This window comes from Pelophylax lessonae, assembly GCF_965119305.1.
Source record: "Pelophylax lessonae genome assembly, chromosome: 2".
NCBI classification, from domain to species: domain Eukaryota; kingdom Metazoa; phylum Chordata; class Amphibia; order Anura; family Ranidae; genus Pelophylax; species Pelophylax lessonae.
The window spans coordinates 706287108-706306038 of NC_138769.1; the positions used below are offsets into that span (position 1 = coordinate 706287108).

Consider the following 18931-nt stretch of genomic DNA (forward strand, 5'->3'; position numbering starts at 1 on the left):
TGGAGATGTTCCATTCCCTCCATTTGTCACTCAAGAGAAAAATTCTAAGATCCGCAACAGGAGCTGTGTCCCTCTCCAAGTCCACCCATATAGGCGATTCCGACGGCACCAGCCAGTTACGCATCTGGGCTAAGATCGTGGCCCTATAGTAGGTTGGTATATCAGGGAGGGATGCACCCCCAAATTGCTTTTTCCTAATTAAGATTGATACAGCACAGCGGGGCCGTTTGCCATTCCAGATGTATGCTGTCATTTGTTTGGAGAATTTGGCAAGATATGTTGCGGGGAAGTGTATGGGGAGCGCTCTAAATAAATATAGCAGTTGAGGTAGGATAAACATTTTATAAGAGGCCACTCTACCGCTCCACGACAGTTGTGGAGTACCCATGTGAGACAGATCATTGTTGATCTTCGTAACAAGTCTATGGACGTTAGTCTGAAGCAATTTGGATGGGTTGGCTGGTAAGTCGATACCTAAATAATGAATACTATCAGGGGCCACCTTCTCTTATATGCTAGAAAGGCTACAGCACTTCATTGGAAGAAGCAGGCTCCCCTTTCTATCTCCTTTTGGAAAACTTTGGTAAATAATAGTCTTCCACTCTACAAGAATACCTATGTGAATATAGGCTGTCCAGCAAAATATGATAAAGTTTGGTCTAAGTGGTTGGCCGACCCCACTACGGCTGCATCCTAATTTCCTCTTTGATTTTATATCCCCCAAACAGGTCCAGGTCATCTCTGGAGGGCTTGTTGTCAATTAATGTTGCATGTATTTTTCCGTATACTTGTCATTCTGCTTCAACGCTCTTCACCAACCACACCTTGTTATTCCATGTGCCACTCACGCAAGTAAGGCCCCTTTCACACGGACTTTCCCATCAGGTCCACCTGTCAGTTTTTCAGGCGGACCTGATCGGATGTTCCATGTACCTCTATGGAGCAGCGGATGTCAACGGGGATATGTCCGCTCACACCCGCTACTATCCGATCCAATCCGATCCTGTCTGTGAAATCCAGACGGATGGTAACCCTATTTCTCTTACGTCCTCCGACAGTCGCCGCCTCTTCATATTCGTCACATATGGGGTATTAGACTTTGCTCCGAAGGAGTAGCTAGGCAACAGAATATGTTAACAATAAAGCTTTAACATATCCCACCCTCAAGGGGTGGTCCCCTCAGTCAATACCCTCCTACTTCCTGCAACCATATCTCAGTTTTAATGTCTAGCTTGTCAGGAGTGGCTGGCTCTCTCTGTGCTGGGACTTTTTGTCCCAGACTCTTTCTTCTTTTTAATATTTTGTTTGAGTTTTCTCTCTACCTTTACTTAGCTGTTATTTTTGTCAGCATTAGTTAGTTCTTCGGATGAAGAGGATCATGCGGACTGGGTCTCGGGCTGATCCCCCTGATCGCAGGTCGTGGGTCAGTGGCTTCCCAGTCTGCCATCGAGCGTTCAGCCAGGTAACGCTCCTGGCACAGTGAGCGACCCATCCCTGTTCGGTGCAGGGATGATTGGTGAGGTGGCTACCTCACCGGACGCTGTGCGGTTTCTTAACCGCCATTGTGTGCGTCTTGAATTGCGACTCTCCCTGCCTCATGTGCAGCGGCTTGTTCGCCTGTGCGGGTTCCCCACGCCATGTGAGGTAAGTGTATCTATGTGGGGACCTGTCTGTCTGGGGGGGGTCTCAGTCTGGGACTGTGTAACCTGCCTTTAATCACACTGCTTGTCTCCCTATCTCTCGGCTGCATGCTGTGGGCTGCAAGGGGGGGGGGGAGCTGTATGACACTGAGTATGTCAGGCTGGGCAGTGTGAAGAGCTGTGTGCTGTGGGGCATGTTTTAATGGCATGTTGGGGCATATACAGCGATCGCTGAGGCGATCTAACATGTATCCATATAATGGGATAAAATTGTGTGTGTTTTTATGCACTGTGGAGCGGCGATTTCGGCGCCAAACGACGCCATTTTACCGGCGCCCGCTCCGGCCGCATGGTTTACATGCACGGCGGCCATTTTCTTGTAGCCTCCATAGGCTTACATAGAGCGCCCTGGCAGCATCACTTCCTCTCTCCTGGAAGCACCGATCGAGGCAGCAGCAGCAGCGGAGTCTCCTCAGGTTTTATCCTTCTATTCCTGTGTTCCATTGCCTGTATTCAGTCGGTATATTCCCTGTGGGGGTCTCATTGTGCCTGAGTGTGTTGCGGTGGGCTGCGCTTGCCGCGCTTGCTGAAAGGGGGCAGTTAACCCTTGGTTGTCTGGCATACAGGGGCAATGGATTCTCAGGAGGGCAAGTTTCCCACAGTATTGGTGGAAAGCCAGGGGACCGCTGTTTCCCCCCCAGGGGGGGATTTAGCCACTATTGTGGCTGGCCTTGCTGCACAGGTGCAAATGCTGGTGGCTGCTCAATCTACTAAGCGGCCCAGAGTTACTCTGTCCTCTGATTCTGAGGGTGAAGGTGATGGGGCTGTTCTGGCAGGGACCCCCCTATCGGGGTCCCGCTCCTCTCTTGATCTAGTGGGGTCTGAGGTAGAGGCTGAAGTTGAGGGGGTTGATAATTCTCCCCCTGGCTCGCCTGAAGAGCTTGCAATCATGGATGAGTTGATTGCTTCCATTAAGCAGACGCTACGTTTGCAGGACGAGGTGTGTCCCCCAGCTGCCTTGGCGGCTTATGGGACGCAGAGAAAACGCAGGACGCCGCAGGTCTTTCCCTGCAATGCTGATTTTCAGCGCGCTGTTAAGGACCAATGGCGCGATTTGCGCAAGCCTTTTGCGGTACCAAGTAAATTTAAGCTGCGTTATCCTTTCTCGCCTGCCACTGATGAACGGTGGTGTGTGCCTCCGCCAGTGGATCATGCTATTGCGGTTTTGAACAAAGCCACTGCGATCCCTGCAGAGGGATCCCCTGTTTTCCGTGATGCCACGGATAGGAGACTGGAGTCTCTTGCCCGTCATACTTATTCTGTTACGGGTTCTATGCTTAAGGCTCTGTTTGCTTCTCTCATGGCGGCCCAGGCGATCGCAAGTTGGACGCAGATGCTTAGGCGCGTCCTAGTGGCCGATTCGGCCTCGGCGGCGACCCTGGATATGGTGGATCAGATCCACCAGGGTGTCATGTATCTGTGTGATGCGGACCTGGACCTGATTCCGTTGGCTGCACGTGTGCACAGCGTGGCGGTGTTGTCTCGCCGCCTGGTTTGGTTGAAATGTTGGTCGGTGGACCAATCTTCACGTAAAACCTTAGCCAATCTGCCTTATGATGGGTCTCGCCTTTTTGGGGAGTCCCTGGATGTGTTGATTAAGGGGATTACCGGGGGTAAGAGCACTCTCTTGCCCCATTTCCCCAAGGCTAAGGGGGCTTCTGGGAAGAAGCATGCTAATTTTCGGCCCCCTCAGGGGTCCTTTCGTGCCTTTCGGCCGCACTACAAGGGCAAACCGTTCAAGGGCCAAGGCTCTCAGAAGAAGCCCTGGTCTGGGAAACAGAAGTCCGGCCAATCCGGACCTGCGGCCCATAACAGTTCGGCCTGAAGGGGCGCCCTCACCCAGTTTTGGGGTGGGGGGACGCTTGCTCGGTTTTCTTCAGCCCTGGTTGGCCCGTGTGCGGGACAGATGGGTTCTGGAAATCGTTCGATCTGGTTACAAGATCGAGTTTCTCTCTCGGCCGGAGAGCAGATTTTTTCTCTCAAATCTGTTCACCGTGCCCAGGAAGGAGGGCAAGGTTCGTCCGATTCTGGACTTGAAAGCTCTGAACCGCTCTGTGCGGGTTCGCAAGTTCCGCATGGAATCCCTGCGCTCGGTGGTGGCTGCCCTGGTTCCGGGGGAATTCATGGCCTCCATCGATTTGGAGGATGCGTACCTTCACATCCCCATATTCGAGGGTCATCAGAGATACCTTCGATTTGCCATTGCGGAGGATCACTACCAGTTCGTGGCGTTGCCCTTTGGGCTCGCCTCGGCTCCGCGGGTCTTCACCAAGGTGCTTGCACCGGTTCTGGCATTATTGAGGGCCCAGGGCATTTCTGTCCTGGGGTATCTGGACGACATTCTGATTCGGTCTGCGACCAGTCAGGGTCTGGAGAAGGACCTGTCTGTCACAATGCAAACTCTGCAGGAGTTCGGTTGGACGATAAATGTTCCAAAGTCGACACTGAGTCCGTCGGTTCGTCTTCCCTATCTGGGAATGATACTGGACTCGGTGCAGGCGAAGGTCTTCCTGCCGGAAGACAAACTCAGGACTCTTCAGGAGGAAGTCAGGTCCCTCAGGGACGTTCCGCACTCGTCTCTGCGGACGTGTATGAGATGTCTGGGGTTGATGGTCTCGGCCTTCGAGGCGATTCCTTTCGCGCAGTTTCACACGCGGGGTCTCCAGGCGGAGATCCTGTCCAAGTGGGACGGGCGACCTCAATCTCTGGATCTTCAGATCTCGTTGAGTCATCGCACCAGGGAAAACCTTCTGTGGTGGCTCCAGTCCCCGTTGGTGTCCGGGGGCAAGTCGTTTCGTCCGATCTCGTGGACGATAATCACCACGGATGCCAGCCTGTCGGGCTGGGGTGGTGTTCTGGGCGTTCTGTCCGCCCAGGGGACCTGGTCGGAGGGGGAGTCTTCCCTCCCGATCAACATTCTGGAATTGCGTGCGATAAGGCTCTGTCTTCATCGCTGGACGGACCGGCTGCAGGGCTGCCCGGTTCGGGTACAGACGGACAATGCCACGGCGGTGGCCTACATCAACCACCAAGGGGGCACCAGGAGTGCCCGAGCGGCTCGAGAAGTAGCCGACATTCTGTCTTGGGCCGAGACTCATGTCCCGGCGATAACGGCGGTTCACATTCCGGGAGTGGAGAACTGGCAGGCGGACTATCTGAGTCGCCAGACCCTGGATCAGGGGGAATGGTCTCTCCACCCGGCTGTCTTCCAGATGTTGTGCGCGAAGTGGGGTCTTCCAGATGTGGACCTGTTCGCGTCTCGCCTCAACTACAAGGTGAAGAGGTTCGTGGCAAGGACGCGCGACCCTCGGGCAGTCGCGTCGGACGCGTTAGTGGCCCCGTGGCATCAGTACAGGCTGATGTACGCGTTTCCACCGATTCAGTTGCTGTCCAGGTTCCTTCGCAGGTTACACTCGGAACGCAGCACGGTGATTCTTGTGGCACCGGACTGGCCTCGCCGGTCCTGGTACGCAGACCTCGTGAATCTGGCGGTCGACGCCCCTTGGCGTCTACCTCTTCGAGACGATCTACTGTCTCAAGGACCGATTTACCATCCTGCTTTACAGTCGCTGGCTTTGACGGCCTGGCTGTTGAGACCGAGGTCCTGAAGGAGAAGGGTCTCTCTCCAGAGGTCGTTCATACCTTGATCAACGCGAGGAAGTCTTCCTCGGGAAAGGTTTATTACCGTACTTGGAAGGCCTATTTTGCCTGGTGTGAGTCCAGGGGGTTTTCACCCCGCACGTACTCGGTTTCCCGTGTGCTGTCTTTCCTTCAGACGGGTGTCGATCAGCGTTTGGCGCTGGCTACGATAAAGGGTCAGGTGTCTGCGCTGGCCGTTCTGTTTCAACGTCCCGTGGCTTCCAACTCCTTGGTTGGCACCTTTATTCAGGGTGTGCGGCATCTGGTTCCTCCTAGGAGGGATCCTTTGCCCCCTTGGGACTTGAATCTAGTCCTATCTGTGTTACAACGTGCTCCTTTTGAACGGATCAGGGAGATCTCGTTGTCTATGTTGTCCAAAAAGGTTGCCTTTTTGGTGGCGATCACTTCGGCTCGCAGAGTGTCGGAACTGGCGGCTTTGTCCTGCAAGTCTCCGTACCTGGTTGTTCATTTGGATAAGGTGGTCTTGCGACCTAATCCTTCTTTTCTGCCGAAACGAGTTTCGGAATTCCATCTTAACGAGGATATTGTTTTGCCTTCGTTGTGCACGAAGCCTAAACATCCAAAGGAGGTGAGATTGCACTCTCTGGATGTTGTTCGGGCGATAAGGGTTTACCTTAAATCGACTGAGTCTTTTCGTAAGACGGACTCCTTGTTTGTTCTTCCAGAGGGTCCTCGGAAGGGCATGGCGGCTTCGGCCTCTACCATCGCCAAATGGATCAGGCAGACCATTGAACAGGCCTACGCCTTGCAGGGGAAGGTTCCCCCTATGCCTGTGAAGGCGCACTCTACTAGATCTCTGAGTACGTCTTGGGCCTGCCGTCATGGGGCTTCTGTAGCCCAGGTGTGTAAGGCGGCGACCTGGTCGACCGTGCACACTTTCACAAAATTCTACAAAGTAGATGTTCAGGCATCGGCAGATGCTTCCTTTGGCCGCAAGGTTCTTAGTGCGGCTGTTCCGTAGGGTCCCTTGTTGGGGACTCCTGGCTGTTGGGATAGTTTTTTGTATCCCCTGGTTTTTTGTCTTTTCCTGGGTTGTTGCTCCTGTTGAGCACTTATTTTTGCTGTTGCCCAGCTGGTTTCCTTCCTTTGGTAAGGTTCCTTTCTTTGATGTGGAGACTGCGTTGCCTTTCGGCGCGGATGCGTTTCCCACCCCTCATGTTTGCACTGCTTTGGGACGTCCCCATATGTGACGAATATGAAGAGGCGGCGACTGTCGGAGGACGTAAGAGAAAACGGAATTTTTGTAAAATCTTACCTGTAAAATTCCTTTCTCTGAGTCCTCCGACAGTCGCCGCCCCCGCCCCTCTTTTGGGGTTTGAATGTATACTCTACTGCTATTCCACTAAAACTGAGATATGGTTGCAGGAAGTAGGAGGGTATTGACTGAGGGGACCACCCCTTGAGGGTGGGATATGTTAAAGCTTTATTGTTAACATATTCTGTTGCCTAGCTACTCCTTCGGAGCAAAGTCTAATACCCCATATGTGACGAATATGAAGAGGCGGCGACTGTCGGAGGACTCAGAGAAAGGAATTTTACAGGTAAGATTTTACAAAAATTCCGTTTTTCCATCTATCTGGAGGATAGGATCGGATGAAAACGCACATGTGGTCAGTTTTCATTCGATCTCCCATAGAGGAGAGCGGGGCTCTGACAGGTCCGTCTCAGCACAGTGAGTGGGCCAGCAGCACAACATCAAAGATCTTTTTAGCTTTCTGTAAGGAGGGGAATTCTTCCCACTAGTCATCGATCTCAGGGTCCCCTAGACCTGAAAATGATTCAATGATTCCTGAGAGATAAAAAGGTTGGGAAAGGCTGGTCTAACCCTTCTTTACTCTATGCAGAACTAGATTTTGCCAAGATTATCAGATATATACATATACTATATTACCAAAAGTATTGGGACGCCTGCCTTTACATGCACATTAACTGTAACCAGGGGCGTAACTACAGGGGTTGCAATTGCAACCGGGCCCCAAGCTCCAGGGGGCCTGTGCGGCTCCCCTGTACACCTGGCGGCGGGGGCAGCATGTAGAAAAATCACTGTCCTCCTTTTTCCTCCTGTAGCTGCAGGAGGAAAATGGAGGAGATTGGTTCCTCTGTATGCTGCCCCCGCCACTCCTCCTATCCAGTTCACTTGTGTTCTGCTGTCTCTGGGCCCCTGTGTGCTCCCCTGGTCCCCCCCCCCCCCGCACTGTGCTCCCTCCCCTCTCCTGCCGGCTGCTGCAGGGAATGTGTCACAATAGAGAACCAGGAAGGGGTCGGTAAATATGTAATTTACCAGCTCCTTCCTTTTCTGAATGGACAGAGTCATAGTCAGTGACATTGTAAAAATAAAATGATAAAAAATAATACAATTAAGATACCAAAAAATAAAAACTACTGACCCCAGTGGGTGAACTTCCAGGATCGCAAAGGTCACACTTGCAACCGGGGCCCTGGCATTCCACTACCGTGGAAAGGCCCCAAGATGGCAGGAAGGGGGCCCACTGCAGAACTTGTGAAAGGGTCCCGCTGTGGGACCGTAATAAAGGGCCCCACAACGAGAGAAAAGGGCCCCAGGATCAGTGGGAAGAGCCCCAGGCTTGAAGGGAGGGGCCCCGGCAAGGGGGTCTAGGGGACCCTTCATGGTTTCTTGCACCGGGGCCCTGAAGGTTCTAGTTATGCCTCTGACTGTAACGGCATCCCAGTCTTAGTCCGTAGGGTTCAATACTGAGTTGGCTCACCCTTTGCAGCTATAACAGCTTCAACTCTTCTGGGAAGGCTGTCCGCAAGGTTTAGGAGTGTGTCTATGGGAATGTTTGACTGTTCTTCCAGAAGGTCAGGCACTGATGTTGGAGAGAAGGTCTGGCTCGCAGTCTCCGCTCTAATTCATCCCAAAGGTGTTCTATAGGGTGATTGCTAGGACTCTGTGCAGGCCAGTCAAGCTCCACCACTCCAAACTCACTCATTTGTGTCTTTATGGACCTTGCATTGTGCACTGGTGTGCAGTCATGTTGGAACAGGAAGGGGCCATCCACAAACTGTTCCCACAAAGGTGGGAGCATGAAATTGTCCAAAATGTCTTGGTATGCTGACACCTTAAAGAGTTCCCTTCACTGGAACTAAGGGACCAAGCCCAGTCTTAGTCCGTAGGGTTCAATATTGAGTTGGCCCTCCCTTTGCAGCTATCAAAGCTTCAACTCTTCTGGAAAGGCTGTCCACAAGGTTTAGGAGTGTGTCTATGGGAATGTTTGACCATTCTTCCAGAAATGCATTAGTGGGGTCAGGCACTGATGTTGGAGAGAAGACCTGGCTCGCAGTCTCCACTCTAATTCATCCCAAAGGTGTTCTGTCAGGTTGAGGTCAAGACTCTGTGCAGGCCAGTCAAGTTCCTCCGACCCAAACTCGCTCATCCATGTCTTTATGGACCTTGCTGTGTGAACTGGTCCAAATCCTTTGTGGAGGGGGATTATGGTGTGGAGTAGTTTTTCAGGGGTTGGGTTTGGCCCCTTAGTTACAGTGAAGTGAACTATTAAGGCGTCAGCATATCAAGACATTTTGGACAATTTCATGCTCCCAACTTTGTGGGAACAGTTTGGGGATGGACCCTTCCTGTTCTTACATGACTGCACACCAATGCACAAAGCAAGGTCCATAAAGACATGGATGAGCGAGTTTAGGGTGGAGGAACTTGACTGACCTCAACCTGATAGAACACCTTTGGGAGGAATTAGAGTGGAGACTGCAAGCCAGGCCTTATTGTCCAACATCAGTGCCTGACCTCACATATGCGCTTCTGGAAGAATGGTCAAACATTCCCATAGACACTCCTAAACCTTGTGGACAGCCTTCCCAGAAGAGTTGAAGCTGTTATAGCTGCAAAGGGTGGGCCAACTCAATATTGAACCCTACGGACTAAGACTGGGAGGCCATTAAAGTTCATGTGTGTGTAAAGGCAGGCGCCCAATACTTTAGGTAATGTTGTGTATGTTTAGCACCCTTCAGCTCCTCCCACTAGTCATGATCTGCCTACATTGCATAGAGAAGCACAGAGGTGAGATTACTAGATTTAGAACAAGCTATGTAATAAAGTGAAAAGGTTTTATTTCAAATCTTTATTAGCATGTTGATGAAGGGGGACCAGGGAATGTAAAATATAAGCAGATTAAACTTTGAATGCATTCATTGTAAACCCTTGCACTCCCCTGGCTGTGACCTCAGTAGGGAAATGGTTAAATCATTAGTGTAGTCCAGAGCCTCTGCCTCCCTCCATCCGCGTTTCCCTCTCAGTGACACAGGAGGGAGGAAGAGGCTCTCTCTCTCTTATCATCTTTCATTTCCTGACTCCAATTTGTTTGCGTCTAATTCCAATATATGTGTTTTTTTTTTTTCTTCCTTTCAGGGGGCCGAGACCAGGAAGCGCTCGCCCACCCTGAGCAGCCAGTTCAAGCGATCGTTGGAGCTGCTGATGAGAACCCTGAGCGTGTGTCAGCCTTTCTTCGTACGATGTATAAAGCCCAATGAGTTCAAGAAGCCCATGGTAAGTTCTCCCTTTTGCTGGGGGGGTATTCAGCGGTCACTTTATGATGGAGTCCTTAATGTTTAGCTTCCGACATGCACACTAAAAACTCTCTTCTGGTGCTGATAGCAATTTCTGGAAGATCTAATCTTTTTCAGAAAGTTCTGCAGAAAGTTTGGAGTTTCAGTGACTCCCTTTAGTCTAGGTTCACATCTATGCTGGTCTCCTTCCTTTCCTGACCTGCCATGGCTGCATGGTCTGGTATGAAGTTTGGGGGGACCCCACGCCATTGTAAAAAAAAATGTCTCTTGTTTTTTGTAACGCTACTTTGCTTTTTGGTGAAAGGGTGCCCCATACTCATTCACAGGGGTGGGGGGGGCAAGATCCGGGGACCCTCTTTCTTAAAGAGGGCTTCCAGATTTCGATAAACCCTCTGCCGGAGACCCCCTAAAACTATTGGCCAGGGTTGTCGGGAAGAGGCCCTTTTCCCCATCAACATGGGGACAAGGTGCTTTAGGGTGGGGGATGCAGAGCCCCTCCCTGCCCCAAAGCGCCCCCCATGTTGAGGGAATGCGGCTTGTTATGGTTTAGGAGGGGGGAGGGGCACTCGCTCGTCCTCTCCCTTTTCTGACCTGTCGGGTTGCATGTGCGGATAAGGGTCTGTTATGGGTTTTGCGGGGGACCCCACACCATTTTTTTTTTACATTTTGGGGTGGGGTGGGGTTCCTCTACAAATCTATACCAGGCCCTTTGGATCTAGTATGGATTTGGAGGGGAACCCCACGCCAAAATGTAAAAAAAATGGAGTGGGGTCCCTCCCAAAATCCATACCAGACCCTTATCCAAGCATGCAGCCCGACAGGTCAGAAAAGGGAGGGGGTAGGGTATGGAATGGCCTGGTATAGATTTGAGGGAGGGACCCCACATCATTTTTTTTTTACATTTTGGCGCTGGGTTCCCCTCCAAATCCATACCAGGCCCTTCGGGTCTAGTATGGATTTGGAGGGGAACCCCATGCCAAAATGTAAAAAAAATGGAGTGGGGTCCCTCCCAAAATCCATACCAGACCCTTATCCAAGCATGCAGCCTGACAGGTCAGAAAATGGAGGGGGTATGGTATGGAAGGGCCTGGTATGGATTTGAAGGAGGGACCCCACGTAATTTTTTTTTTTTCCCAATTTTCTTTTTTGCCAGTGTTCTGCCGAAAACTCCAACTTGCATAGAACTCCAATTACGTCACTTCCAGTGAGTGTACATCAGGAAACATTGGAGATTTCAGCCACTTGATGTTTTCCCAGAACAGGCGGCAGTGTATACACTCCAGTATACGCTATAATGAGTGGATGTTTTTAGTCCCCCTGCTAGTAACCAACAACATGGCCGCCTCCGAGGCGGCAACAACTAGCAGGAGGACTAACAATGTCCACTCATTATAGCGTGTACCGGAGTGTAAAGGCTGCCGGTGTAACGTTAGAAAACCATACCCCGTGGAGAAACCATACCCTCGTCACTTCCTGTGAGAAACAGCTGAGCAGCGAAGGAGTGCGCATGCTCAGAGAGCCGGAAACATCACGGAAGAGCAGAGAAGATGACAAGTGCGCATGCTCAGAAGGTATGAAATAATTACGGTAGTGAAAGTAATGTTAAACTTGCGGCAGTTACATAAAACGGCGCGGCTGCACTATGAGACATCTCCGCTCCTATCCTTGTAACTTTCCTGATGTGTGCTAATAAATATGAAAGCGGCGGCGGGTGTATGAGATGTAAATGTCGGCTCCGTGATCCGCTTTTATATTTATTACCCCAGATCAGGGAAGTGACAGGGAGAGGAGCGGAGATCACTCATAGTGCAGAGGAGCTGTTTTAATGTAACGGCGGCAAGTATAACGTTAAACACACTGCCGTGAGAAATCCATACCCTCCGGAAGTGACGAGGGTATGGTTTTCTCACGGGTATGGTTTTTTCACGGAACACCGGCGTTCTGTGAAAACACCAAGTGGTCGTAATCTCCAATTATTCCTGGTGTACACTCACTGGAAGTAACGTGGTTGGAGTTCTCGGCAAGTTGGAGTTTTTCGGCAGAACACCGGCAAAAAAAAAATGTAAAAAGAAATTACGTGGGTCACCCCCCTCAAATCCATACCAGGCCGTTCCATACCATACCCCTACCCTTTTCTGACCTGTTGGGCTGCATTTTTTTTACGTTCAGCTGTCAGCGGGTAGCCCTGCTGACAGCGGATGACTCATCTGTTGTTAAGGACACAGCGAGCAGCTTCCCAGCCCACTCCTTAGCAGCCAGCTATACACAGTGTGTTAAACACTTGTCGACCACATGCCGACTGCCTGTCGCCCACCGCAGATATACCATTAGGCAGCAGGGAAGCCGATCTATGGGGCCAGCGGTCGCAATTGCCGCCAGGCCCCCAGCGATCGCTTCCCGTGGAGAGAGAACGGCGGTCTGCTGTTGTAGACACGGCAGATTGTTCTTCTCTCTGGAGTGAACTTGATTCCACAAGCCCATCCCCCATACAGTTAGAAAACACCCCCCTAGGCTCACACTTAACCCTTTGATCGCCCCTGGTGTTAACCCCTTCCCTGCCAGTGTCAATATTACAGGAACAGTGCATATTTTTAGCACTGATTACTGTAGTGATGTCACTGGTCCCCCCCAAAAGTGTCAAAATGTCAGTTAGGGGTCCAATCTGTCCGCCGCAATGTCGCAGTCCCGCTAAAAATCGCAGATCGATGCCATTACTAGTAATAAATAAATAAACAAATGACATAAATCTTTCCCCTAGTTTGTAGACGCGATAACAAAATACGCTTATTTGGATTTTTTTTCTACCAAAAATATGTAGCAGAATACAAATTTGCCTAAAAGAATGAAAAAATTAGATTTTTAAATTATTATTTTTTTTTTTTTAGGGAATGTTATATAGCAGAAAGTGACAAATATCAGTGTAAATGTAGGGTTACTGGCAAACAAAATTTATTTATTTATTTTTTTTTTAAGATGCAAGTTTTCGGGATGTCATAAATCCCCTCTACAGGCTTTCATTCTCTACAATGCTTGAATAGGGGATCTAAGGCTACATTGGCATGGATGCTTACCCACAATGGGAATCCCAGCAGTGAATGACAGCTGTGTGCGGAGAGCTGCGGCCACCAAGCCTGTACAATGCAATGACAGGCTGTCGGCGGGACCGCAGCTCTTTGATAGCGATTACCTGCAGTGATCATTGGCTATGCAATCGATCATTAACCGGTTCTCGACCGCCCGCCGACGATTTACTGCGGCAGTGCGGTCCTCCTGCCCGAAACGACGTAGCTCTACGTCAGTCGCGCACCTGCAGCTAGGGCGGCGACGCGCTCCCGCCCCCACTCGGCAGCGGGGACTCCGATGCACGGGACAGGCAGCTCTGATTGCCGCCTGCCACCCGCGATCGCTCCCCGCTGAGATAGAAGAACATACAGCTGTTGTAAACACAGCTGACCGTACTTCTCTCTGGAATGATCACAGAGCTCCTTTGATCCTTCAATATAGGAACACAGGTCTCTATGGTCATTTCACCAGCCATGCCCCCCATACAGTTAGAAACACGCCACTAGTTACACATTTAACCCCTTGATTACTTACTGTGTTACCCCTTCCCTGCCAGTGTCATTATTACAGTAACAGTGCATATTTTTAGCACTAATTTGTAGTAATGTCACTGGTCCCCCCAAAAGTGTCAAAAATGTCAGTTAGGGGTCCGATCAGGCTGCAAGAAATCGCAGATCGCCGCCATTACTGGTAAAAAATAAATAAAAATGACATAAATCTTTCCCCTAGTTTGTAGAAGCAATAACTTTTGCGTAAACCAATCAAAATACACTTATTTCGATTTTTTTTTTTTTTTTTTTTACCAAAAATATGTAGCAGAAAACAAATTGGCCTAAAATGTTAAAAAATTTAGATTTTTAATTTTTTTTTTTATTGAGAATGTTATATAGCAGGATGTGAAAAATATTGTTTTTTTTTTTCAGAATTGTCGCTCTTTTTTTTTTTTGTTTATAGCGCAAAAAATAAAAATCGTACAGGTGATCAAATACCACCAAAAGAAAGCTCTGTTTGTGGGAAAAAAAGGACATCAATTTTATTTGGGTACAGTGTCGCACGTTGTCCGTTAAAGTAATCAGTGCCGAATCGCAAAATATGGCCTGGTCATTAAGGGGGCAAATCCTTCCGGTCCAGAAGTGGTTAATAGCTGCAGCCACTGACACTCTAGGCATGAAAATGCCTGAAGACACCGATTGTGAAAGATGCTAGTGAGAAGATTTTGGTACCAGCAGGGGGCGCTAGCAGACATCGTATTGCTGGAGGGAAGCTGAGTACTGTAGGGTTTAGTTCCACTTTAATGTTAGCCAGTAAAGAGTATTGCCTAAAGTCAGGGCTAGGACAAGGGGTGGGCAGGAGGGGGCGGTTGCCCTGGGCACTGTGATATCATGTTAGGTTGGGGGGGGGCACTGCAAGGAAATTAGGGGGGGGAGGGATGATTTGTGTTGGGAGGGAGAATTGGGGTAGGAATTGTTCTAGGACGAGGTGCTAGGAGTGGTAATTTGGGGGTGATTTGTGTTTGGAGGGGGGTAATGGGGGAAGAGGATTTGTGATAGGAGGGTGGATTTGTGCTCGAAGAAGTGATATGGTAGAAGGGGGAGGTGATTTGTCCTAGGCGGGGAATTTTTTTTTTTTTTGGGGGGGGGGGGGTTGTGCTAGTAGGGATGATTGGGAGGTATTTGTGCAAGAAGGGGAAAATTTTTTTGGGGGGTGGATTTGTTCTTGGAGGGGGGGATTGAGGCAGGGAATTTGTGCTGAGGGAGGTGTGGAGTGGGGAAGAGGATTCGTGCTAGGAGCACTGATTTTTTTTTTTTTTTTTTTTGGCGAGAGAGGATTTGAGCTATGAGGGAGGATGGGGGGGTCAAAGATTTGTGTTTGGAGGGGGAATTCAGCAGGGGGTGGATTTATCTTGGGAGGAGGGGGAGTTCATGCTTATAGGATAAGCATGCTGGTTAGTGCGTTTGGCATGCTCGTCCATAGATCACCTGTTATACTTCCCCGCTCTGTGCAATGGTAATGCACAAAGTGGCCCCGATTCTCCTTTTCTGGGGACTTTCACTGGTGCTGTCTGGTCCTTCTCTTCTGTGTCTGCCCCCCCCCCCCACTCTCAGCTCCAACCCCCCCTGCTCACAGTATTTGATTGACAGCAGTGGGTGCCAATGGTTCCTGCTGCTGCTTCTGTGTCCTGTGATTGCAGGGAGAGAGGAGGGAACCACTACTGGTGGGCACAGCTCTGGATCGGGTATCAGAGGGCAATACTGCCACTGGGACATTGATTACATGAATGCAGGGAATGCATGAAGGGAAACATTGTTATGACTTTAGAATCACTTCAAACTCCAAACTTTCTGCATTAATTGATGACTGACACCATACAATGCTCTACATAGTCCCCTTATGGAATGGGTGTTTGTAAATTTATTTTTATCATTATTTTTTTAAAATTAAGTAATAGTATTTATTATTTTCATTAATATTTATTTTTCATTTTTTATTTTTGTTTTCTTGTGGTTTTTATTCTATTTATTTTTTATAATAATAATAATACATAAAAACAATAATTAACAAACATTCAAAATAAAATGAAACCTGCACACCTTAATTAGTATTCTTTTATAAATTATTTTATTATACTTTAAAAAAAAAATGTGTTACTTTGTATTATGTTTATAAATCATTATTTGTAATGATTTTTATTTTTATTATTATTATTATTAACACTATTATTTTTAATAAAAATAATGCCTGAAAATAATTAATAAAAATACAAAAAAAAATACAAAATAAAAGGTATATGCATACCATAATATGTATTCCTAAAAAGCTTTAAATTTAAATTATGTGTTAATAGTTATTAAATAATAAATTATGTGTTAATAATTAATATATAATATAGTATTTATTCATTGTTTTTTTTTCTTTTTATTTCTTATAAATACGATAATAATTCGTAAAAAAAATATAAAAAGATAAAATACAAAATAAACAGAGACATGCATACTTTAATTTGTATTATTTTTTTAAATTATGGGTTACTTTTTTATTTTTATGAATTTTTATTTTTATTATTATTTTTTTTATTTTCAAAAATAAATAAACAATAATAATTTAAAAAAAAAATAGTAAAAAACACAATTAAGGTATGTGAGTCTTCTTTTATTTTTGTAATTCATTTGTTGACTACAATAGGTTACATTTGTATTTTAAAGACCTTCATATTACATAATTTTATATTATTTTGTTAGTTTAGCCCTTTGATGAATAGGGAGGGGGTTCAGAACCAATGTAACATTGTTGACTGTTTGTTGACCTTCTAGTCCTGAAAAATAAACTTATACTGGACGCATTCAAGCTTTGTAGTGCTCCCTTTAAATAATGTGTTAATAGTTATTAAAAAATTATGTGTTAATAAATAATATATAATATAATTTTTATTCATTTTTTTCTTTTTATTTCTTATAAATATGATAATTAGTAAAAAAATATATAAAAATATAAAATAAATAGAGACATGCATACCTTAATTAGTATTATTTTTTTTAAATTATGGGTTACCTTTACTTTTATTTTTATGAATTTTATTTTTATTAATATTATTTTTTTTTATTTATTTTTTTACAAAAATACATAAACATAATAATTAAAAAAAAAAAAAAAATAGTAAAAAACACAATTAAGGTATGTAAGTCTTCTTTTATTTTTGTAATTAATTTGTTGACTACAATAGGTTGCATTTGTATTTTAAAGACCTTCATATTACATCATTTTATATTATTTTGTTAGTTTAGCCCTTTGATGAATAGGGAGGGGATTCAGAACCAATGAAACATTGTTGGCTGTTGACCTTTTAGTCCTGAAAAATAATAGTTATTCATTAATAAATTACGTGTTAATAATTAATATATAATATAGTTTTTATTCATTGTTTTTTTTTCTTTTTATTTCTTATAAATACGATAATAATTAGTAAAAAAAATATATAAAATATAAAATAAATAGAGACATGCATACCTTAACCGCTTCCATACAGAGCAGTTAGACACCCTTCCTGCCCAGACCAATTTTCAGCTTTCAGCACTCTCACACTTTGAATGACAATTGCTCAGTCATGCTACACTGTAACCAAACAAAATTTTTATCATTTTTTTCACACAAATAGAGCTTTCTTTTGGTGGTATTTGATCACAACTGGGTTTTTTTTTTTTTTCGTGATATATGCAAAAAAAGAGCAAAAATTTTGAAAAAAAAACACTTTTTTTTAGTTTCAATTATAAAATTTTGCAAAAAATAAATTTTTCTTCATACATTTGGGCCAAAATGTATACTGCTACATGTCTCTGGTAAAATTAACCCAAATTAGTGTATATTATTTAGTCTGTGTGAAAGTTATTGAGTCTAGAAGCTATGGTACCAATTACTGAAAATTGATCACACCAGATGTACTGACTGCCTATCTCCTTTCTTGAGGCCCTGAAATGTCAGGACAGTACAAATACCGACCAAATAACCCCTTTTTGTAAAGTAGACAGTCCAAGGTATTTAGTAAGAGGCATGGTGAGTTTTTTGAAGTTGTAATTTTTTCCCACAATTCTTGGAAAAATGAAGAAAAAATGTTTTTTTCTTTTTTTCCCACAAAGTTGTCAATTTATAAGCTATTTCTAACACATAGCATGTACACAGCAAAAATTACACCCAAAAATACATTCTGCTACTCCTTCCGAGTATGGCGATACCACATGTGTGAGACTTTTACACAGCCTGGCCACAAAAAGAGACTCCACGTCCAAGAAGCACATTCAGGCGTTCTAGGAGCATAAATACACATAAAACTTTCTTACTACCTATCACACTTTTCAAGGCCCTAGAGCACCAATACAATGGAAAAGTCCACAAAATGACCCCATTTTGGAAAGCAAACACTCCAACGTATATTCTATGAGGCATTATGGGTCGTTTGAACATATAATTTTTTTCCACAGGTTTTTGGAAAATGTGGGAAAAAAATGAAAACTTTTTTTTTTTTTACACAAAGTTGTCAATTTATAGGATATTCCTAACACATAGCATGTACACAGCAAAAATGACACCCCAAAATACATTCTGCCACTCCTCCTGAGTATGGCAATACCACATGTGTGAGACTTTTTCACAGTCTAGCCATATAGAGGGGCCGAACATCCAAGGAGCATCATCATGCATCCTAGCCACTTGCCTAGGCCTATTTTTGACATTTGGTTTTTACAAGCTAAAATCAGTTGTTTTGCTAGAAAACTGCTTAGAACCCCCAAACATTATATATATATATTTTAGCAGAGACCCTAGAGAATAAAATGGAGATTATTGCAATATTTTTTATCACACCGTATTTGCGCAGCGGTCTTCCAAACGCAATTTTTTTGGAAAAAATTCACTTTTTTTAATTAAAAAATAAGAAACCAGTAAAGTTAGCCCAATTTTTTTCCATAATGTGAAAGATAATGTTACGCCGAGTAAATAGATACCCAATATGTCATGTTTCAAAATTGCGCACGCTCACGGAATGGCGACAAACTTTGGTACTTAAAAATCCCCATAGGCGACAATTTAAAAATTTCTACAGGTTGCCATCTTTGAGTTACAGAGGAGGTCTAGGGCTCAAATTATTCCCCTTGCTCTAACGATTGCGGCGATACCTCACATGTGTGGTTTGAACACCGTTTACATATGTGGGCGGGGTTTCTGTATGCGTTCGCTTCTGCGCGCGAGCTAACGGGGACAGGGCACTTTAATTTTTTTTTTTTTTTTTTTTTACTATTTATTTTATTTATTATTTTTTATTTTTACACCGTTTAAAAAAAAAAAAAAATTAATCATTTTTATTTCTATTAAAAGAAATGTAAATATTCCTCGTAATAGAAATAAGCACGACAGGACCTCTTTTTTGTGAGATCTGGGGTCAAAAAGTCCTCAGATCTCACAAGTACACTAATAGA

General features: G+C 45.8%; 1 protein-coding gene across 2 annotated transcripts in view; it reads left to right on the plus strand.

Annotated features, from left to right (window-relative positions):
- MYO7A (myosin VIIA) overlaps positions 1 to 18931 on the plus strand; it is a 299552-nt gene that overhangs the window by 110097 nt on the left and 170524 nt on the right. For both annotated transcript variants that reach the window (XM_082245915.1, XM_082245914.1), the window contains exon 15: positions 9745 to 9882. In XM_082245915.1, the coding sequence (XP_082102041.1) occupies positions 9745 to 9882 (138 nt within the window). The remainder of the gene's footprint in view (positions 1 to 9744; positions 9883 to 18931) is intronic.